Source organism: Pseudophryne corroboree, chromosome 3 (assembly GCF_028390025.1).
Source record: "Pseudophryne corroboree isolate aPseCor3 chromosome 3, aPseCor3.hap2, whole genome shotgun sequence".
NCBI lineage: Eukaryota > Metazoa > Chordata > Amphibia > Anura > Myobatrachidae > Pseudophryne > Pseudophryne corroboree.
The window spans coordinates 758,712,422-758,720,218 of record NC_086446.1 but is presented as its reverse complement, the minus strand read 5'-3'; the positions used below and the strand labels follow the sequence as shown (position 1 = coordinate 758,720,218).

Genomic DNA, 7,797 nt, shown 5'->3' with positions numbered 1-7,797 from the left:
GAGTCTCCTGCAGAATGAGGGAGGGTAGGCAACTGTGACAGAGGGGTCTATTCATGAAACAGTGAAAAAAGAGTGGAGGAGACGTGAGCCAGTGGGGAGGTTGCCATGGGTAACCAATCAACTACTCCATACAATTGTATAGTGTGCAAATTTGAAATGTTACTTCTATGTTGACTGGTTGCCATGGCCAACTTCTCCACACTTTTCACTGCTTCATGAATTGACCCAATAATCACATCAGATCAGTTGAACTACGTATGAGAAGAGCCACAAAACATTGAAGAAATGTAAGTTTGCAGTAATGTTTTGTGAATCTTCTATGTCAGGGGCATTCAACATTCCAGTTGTTATAGAACTACACATCCCAGCATGCCCTTCCAGAGTTTTAGCATGCCCTAACAGCAAAACTGTGGCAGGGCATGCTGGGATGTGTAGTTCTACATTAATACAGCAGGAACATTTCAGAGCACGCAGAGATGTACACTGCCTGCTGTACAGTTATTGCTGCAGTGCACATGTGATATGCATGGCGGCATCACACACAGAATTAATGACCTGCATTGTAACAAAAGTCATCTGCCCCAAACTCACCATTAGACTGTACAGCTTTTGGGTAGTTTGCAGTTACCTCATTATGCAAGGAACACAGTGCACAGGAATGGCAATACTACTGTTCTCATCTGGATGTGATGGGCAGAACATGGCATAGCAGTGCAGCATACTCTATAAGAGGTGGGCAGCCTAGTCTATGCAGCCATGGAGTTACATGTCACAGGCCAGGGCAGCATGCTAGGAGTTGTAGTTAAACAAAAGCTGGATGGCCACAGGCTGCTGTGTATGGATCACCAGTTACCAGACTTATAAGGGGGGCATTTACTAAGCAGGGATAAGAGTGGAGAAGTGAGCCAGTGGAGAAGTTGCTCCTTCAACCAATCAGCAGCTCTGTATGATTTCTTAGGATGCAAATTATAGATGTTACTTCAGTGCTGATTGGTTGCCATGGGCAACTTCTCCACTGGCTCACTTCTCCACTCTTATCACTGCTTAGTAAATGTAGTAAATGTACCACTATTGCCCTGATTTATCAATGACTGATAAATTTCACTTTGAGTGATAAATTGCACCAGCCAATCTGCTCCTAACTGTCATTTTTCAAACCCAGCCTGTGACATGGAAATTAGTAGTTGATTGGCTGGTGCAATTTATCACTCAGAGTGAAATGTATCACTCTTTGATAAATAAGGTCATACAATCTCACTTACGGCTCTGATACAGCTCCAGCGATGAGGCACAGGAGGGACAAGTTCAGAAGCAGCATCCTCAGGTCCATGTCAGCAGATAGACCCAGCTCTCACCTGCTCCATCTCATTGTGCTGGTTATATGCACCTGAGAGAGGGGAGGGAACTTCCTTGTTAGTCAGAGTGTCAAAGCCAAAATTCCTGTTCTGCATTCAAAGTATTGTGTCCAGCACATTGCTTCCCTGTAATTATCATCAGGAAGAGCACATCAACACACAAGGGCAATTGTAATTTGATATATGATGAAAGAATATTGAACCTAATTCAGACCTAATCGCTATCAAGCGATTTTTGCACTGCTGCGATCAGATAGTCGCCGCCTGGGGGGGTGTATTTTAGCTGAGCAAATGTGCGAACGCATGTGTAGCAGAGCTGTACAAACAGATCTTGTGCAGTCTCTGTGCAGCCCAGGACTTACTCAGCCGCTGCGATCACTTCAGCCTGTCCGGGACTGGAATTGACGTCAGGAACCCTCCCTGCAAACGCTTGGACATGCCTGTGTTTTTTAGAGATGAGCGGGTTCGGTTTCTCTGAATCCGAACCCGCACGAACTTCATGTTTTTTTCACGGGTCCGAGCAGACTCGGATCCTCCGCCTTGCTCGGTTAACCCGAGCGCGCCCGAACGTCATCATGACGCTGTCGGATTCTCGCGAGACTCGGATTCTATATAAGGAGCCGCGCGTCGCCGCCATTTTCACACGTGCATTGAGATTGATAGGGAGAGGACGTGGCTGGCGTCCTCTCCATTTAGATTAGGGTTGAGAGAGAGAGAGAGAGATTGACCTGAGGCTGTGATACTGTAGAAGAGAGTGCAGAGTTTAGTGACTGACGACCACAGTGACCACCAGACAGTGCAGTTGTTTGTTTTATTTAATATATCCGTTCTCTGCCTGAAAAAAACGATACACACAGTGACTCAGTCACATACCATATCTGTGTGCACTGCTCAGCCCAGTGTGCTGCATCAATGTATATATATATCTGACTGTGCTCAGCTCACACAGCTTATAATTGTGGGGGAGACTGGGGAGCACTGCAGTGCCAGTTATAGGTTATAGCAGGAGCCAGGAGTACATAATATTATATTAAAATTAAACAGTGCACACTTTTGCTGCAGGAGTGCCACTGCCAGTGTGACTAGTGACCAGTGACCTGACCACCAGTATATATAATATTAGTAGTATACTATCTCTTTATCAACCAGTCTATATTAGCAGCAGACACAGTACAGTGCGGTAGTTCACGGCTGTGGCTACCTCTGTGTCGGCACTCGGCAGCCCGTCCACAATTGTATATACCACCTAACCGTGGTTTTTTTTTCTTTCTTTATAGTCATACTAGTTACGAGTATACTATCTCTTTATCAACCAGTCTATATTAGCAGCAGACACAGTACAGTGCGGTAGTTCACGGCTGTGGCTACCTCTGTGTCGGCACTCGGCAGCCCGTCCATAATTGTATATACCACCTAACCGTGGTTTTTTTTTCTTTCTTTATACATACATACTAGTTACGAGTATACTATCTCTTTATCAACCAGTCTATATTAGCAGCAGACACAGTACAGTGCGGTAGTTCACGGCTGTGGCTACCTCTGTGTCGGCACTCGGCAGCCCGTCCATAATTGTATATACCACCTAACCGTGGTTTTTTTTTCTTTCTTTATACATACATACTAGTTACGAGTATACTATCTCTTTATCAACCAGTCTATATATTAGCAGCAGACACAGTACAGTGCGGTAGTTCACGGCTGTGGCTACCTCTGTGTCGGCACTCGGCAGCCGGTCCATAATTGTATATACCACCTAACCGTGGTTTTTTTTTCTTTCTTTATACATACATACTAGTTACGAGTATACTATCTCTTTATCAACCAGTCTATATTAGCAGCAGACACAGTACAGTGCGGTAGTTCACGGCTGTGGCTACCTCTGTGTCGGCACTCGGCAGCCCGTCCATAATTGTATATACCACCTAACCGTGGTTTTTTTTTCTTTCTTTATACATACATACTAGTTACGAGTATACTATCTCTTTATCAACCAGTCTATATATTAGCAGCAGACACAGTACAGTGCGGTAGTTCACGGCTGTGGCTACCTCTGTGTCGGCACTCGGCAGCCCGTCCATAATTGTATATACCACCTAACCGTGGTTTTTTTTTCTTTCTTTATACATACATACTAGTTACGAGTATACTATCTCTTTATCAACCAGTCTATATTAGCAGCAGACACAGTACAGTGCGGTAGTTCACGGCTGTGGCTACCTCTGTGTCGGCACTCGGCAGCCCGTCCATAATTGTATATACCACCTAACCGTGTTTTTTTTTCTTTCTTTATACATACATACTAGTTACGAGTATACTATCTCTTTATCAACCAGTCTATATATTAGCAGCAGACACAGTACAGTGCGGTAGTTCACGGCTGTGGCTACCTCTGTGTCGGCACTCGGCAGCCCGTCCATAATTGTATATACCACCTAACCGTGGTTTTTTTTTCTTTCTTTATACATACATACTAGTTACGAGTATACTATCTCTTTATCAACCAGTCTATATATTAGCAGCAGACACAGTACAGTGCGGTAGTTCACGGCTGTGGCTACCTCTGTGTCGGCACTCGGCAGCCCGTCCATAATTGTATACTAGTATCCAATCCATCCATCTCCATTGTTTACCTGAGGTGCCTTTTAGTTGTGCCTATTAAAATATGGAGAACAAAAATGTTGAGGTTCCAAAATTAGGGAAAGATCAAGATCCACTTCCACCTCGTGCTGAAGCTGCTGCCACTAGTCATGGCCGAGACGATGAAATGCCAGCAACGTCGTCTGCCAAGGCCGATGCCCAATGTCATAGTACAGAGCATGTCAAATCCAAAACACCAAATATCAGTAAAAAAAGGACTCCAAAACCTAAAATAAAATTGTCGGAGGAGAAGCGTAAACTTGCCAATATGCCATTTACCACACGGAGTGGCAAGGAACGGCTGAGGCCCTGGCCTATGTTCATGGCTAGTGGTTCAGCTTCACATGAGGATGGAAGCACTCAGCCTCTCGCTAGAAAAATGAAAAGACTAAAGCTGGCAAAAGCAGTAGCACCGCAAAGAACTGTGCGTTCTTCGAAATCCCAAATCCACAAGGAGAGTCCGACTCCAATTGTGTCGGTTGCGATGCCTGACCTTCCCAACACTGGACGTGAAGAGCATGCGCCTTCCACCATTTGCACGCCCCCTGCAAGTGATGGAAGGAGCACCCGCAGTCCAGTTCCTGATAGTCAGATTGAAGATGTCAGTGTTGAAGTACACCAGGATGAGGAGGATATGGGTGTTGCTGGCGCTGGGGAGGAAATTGACCAGGAGGATTCTGATGGTGAGGTGGTTTGTTTAAGTCAGGCACCCGGGGAGACACCTGTTGTCCGTGGTAGGAATATGGCCGTTGACATGCCTGGTGAAAATACCAAAAAAATCAGCTCTTCGGTGTGGAAGTATTTCACCAGAAATGCGGACAACAGGTGTCAAGCCGTGTGTTCCCTTTGTCAAGCTGTAATAAGTAGGGGTAAGGACGTTAACCACCTCGGAACATCTTCCCTTATACGTCACCTGCAGCGCATTCATAATAAGTCAGTGACAAGTTCAAAAACTTTGGGTGACAGCGGAAGCAGTCCACTGACCAGTAAATCCCTTCCTCTTGTAACCAAGCTCACGCAAACCACCCCACCAACTCCCTCAGTGTCAATTTCCTCCTTCCCCAGGAATGCCAATAGTCCTGCAGGCAATGTCACTGGCAATTCTGACGAGTCCTCTCCTGCCTGGGATTCCTCCGATGCATCCTTGCGTGTAACGCCTACTGCTGCTGGCGCTGCTGTTGTTGCTGCTGGGAGTCGATGGTCATCCCAGAGGGGAAGTCGTAAGCCCACTTGTACTACTTCCAGTAAGCAATTGACTGTTCAACAGTCCTTTGCGAGGAAGATGAAATATCACAGCAGTCATCCTGCTGCAAAGCGGATAACTGAGGCCTTGACAACTATGTTGGTGTTAGACGTGCGTCCGGTATCCGCCGTTAGTTCACAGGGAACTAGACAATTTATTGAGGCAGTGTGCCCCCGTTACCAAATACCATCTAGGTTCCACTTCTCTAGGCAGGCGATACCGAGAATGTACACGGACGTCAGAAAAAGACTCACCAGTGTCCTAAAAAATGCAGTTGTACCCAATGTCCACTTAACCACGGACATGTGGACAAGTGGAGCAGGGCAGGGTCAGGACTATATGACTGTGACAGCCCACTGGGTAGATGTATGGACTCCCGCCGCAAGAACAGCTGCGGCGGCACCAGTAGCAGCATCTCGCAAACGCCAACTCTTTCCTAGGCAGGCTACGCTTTGTATCACCGCTTTCCAGAATACGCACACAGCTGAAAACCTCTTACGGCAACTGAGGAAGATCATCGCGGAATGGCTTACCCCAATTGGACTCTCCTGTGGATTTGTGGCATCGGACAACGCCAGCAATATTGTGTGTGCATTAAATATGGGCAAATTCCAGCACGTCCCATGTTTTGCACATACCTTGAATTTGGTGGTGCAGAATTTTTTAAAAAACGACAGGGGCGTGCAAGAGATGCTGTCGGTGGCCAGAAGAATTGCGGGACACTTTCGGCGTACAGGCACCACGTACAGAAGACTGGAGCACCACCAAAAACTACTGAACCTGCCCTGCCATCATCTGAAGCAAGAAGTGGTAACGAGGTGGAATTCAACCCTCTATATGCTTCAGAGGTTGGAGGAGCAGCAAAAGGCCATTCAAGCCTATACAATTGAGCACGATATAGTAGGTGGAATGCACCTGTCTCAAGTGCAGTGGAGAATGATTTCAACGTTGTGCAAGGTTCTGATGCCCTTTGAACTTGCCACACGTGAAGTCAGTTCAGACACTGCCAGCCTGAGTCAGGTCATTCCCCTCATCAGGCTTTTGCAGAAGAAGCTGGAGACATTGAAGGAGGAGCTAACACGGAGCGATTCCGCTAGGCATGTGGGACTTGTGGATGGAGCCCTTAATTCGCTTAACAAGGATTCACGGGTGGTCAATCTGTTGAAATCAGAGCACTACATTTTGGCCACCGTGCTCGATCCTAGATTTAAAGCCTACCTTGGATCTCTCTTTCCGGCAGACACAAGTCTGCTGGGGTTGAAAGACCTGCTGGTGAGAAAATTGTCAAGTCAAGCGGAACGCGACCTGTCAACATCTCCTCCTTCACATTCTCCCGCAACTGGGGGTGCGAGGAAAAGGCTCAGAATTCCGAGCCCACCCGCTGGCGGTGATGCAGGGCAGTCTGGAGCGACTGCTGATGCTGACATCTGGTCCGGACTGAAGGACCTGACAACGATTACGGACATGTCGTCTACTGTCACTGCATATGATTCTCTCAACATTGATAGAATGGTGGAGGATTATATGAGTGACCGCATCCAAGTAGGCACGTCACACAGTCCGTACTTATACTGGCAGGAAAAAGAGGCAATTTGGAGGCCCTTGCACAAACTGGCTTTATTCTACCTAAGTTGCCCTCCCACAAGTGTGTACTCCGAAAGAGTGTTTAGTGCCGCCGCTCACCTTGTCAGCAATCGGCGTACGAGGTTACATCCAGAAAATGTGGAGAAGATGATGTTCATTAAAATGAATTATAATCAATTCCTCCGCGGAGACATTGACCAGCAGCAATTGCCTCCACAAAGTACACAGGGAGCTGAGATGGTGGATTCCAGTGGGGACGAATTGATAATCTGTGAGGAGGGGGATGTACACGGTGATATATCGGAGGGTGATGATGAGGTGGACATCTTGCCTCTGTAGAGCCAGTTTGTGCAAGGAGAGATTAATTGCTTCTTTTTTGGGGGGGGTCCAAACCAACCCGTCATATCAGTCACAGTCGTGTGGCAGACCCTGTCACTGAAATGATGGGTTGGTTAAAGTGTGCATGTCCTGTTTTGTTTATACAACATAAGGGTGGGTGGGAGGGCCCAAGGACAATTCCATCTTGCACCTCTTTTTTCTTTTCTTTTTCTTTGCGTCATGTGCTGTTTGGGGAGGGTTTTTTGGAAGGGACATCCTGCGTGACACTGCAGTGCCACTCCTAGATGGGCCCGGTGTTTGTGTCGGCCACTAGGGTCGCTTATCTTACTCACACAGCTACCTCATTGCGCCTCTTTTTTTCTTTGCGTCATGTGCTGTTTGGGGAGGGTTTTTTGGAAGGGACATCCTGCGTGACACTGCAGTGACACTCCTAGATGGGCCCGGTGTTTGTGTCGGCCACTAGGGTCGCTTATCTTACTCACACAGCTACCTCATTGCGCCTCTTTTTTTCTTTGCGTCATGTGCTGTTTGGGGAGGGTTTTTTGGAAGGGACATCCTGCGTGACACTGCAGTGCCACTCCTAGATGGGCCCGGTGTTTGTGTCGGCCACTAGGGTCGCTAATCTTACTCACACAGCTA

The 7,797-nt window shown here is 47.1% G+C and overlaps 1 protein-coding gene across 1 annotated transcript in view; it reads right to left on the bottom strand.

Moving 5' to 3' along the window:
- LOC135056794 (ovostatin-like) overlaps positions 1-1,367 on the bottom strand; it is a 191,872-nt gene extending 190,505 nt beyond the window's left edge. Inside the window, exon 1 of the mRNA XM_063962388.1 lies at positions 1,263-1,367. Coding sequence (XP_063818458.1) covers positions 1,263-1,330 — 68 coding nt within the window. The 5' untranslated portion in view covers positions 1,331-1,367. The remainder of the gene's footprint in view (positions 1-1,262) is intronic.
- Positions 1,368-7,797: the final 6,430 nt, after the last annotated feature.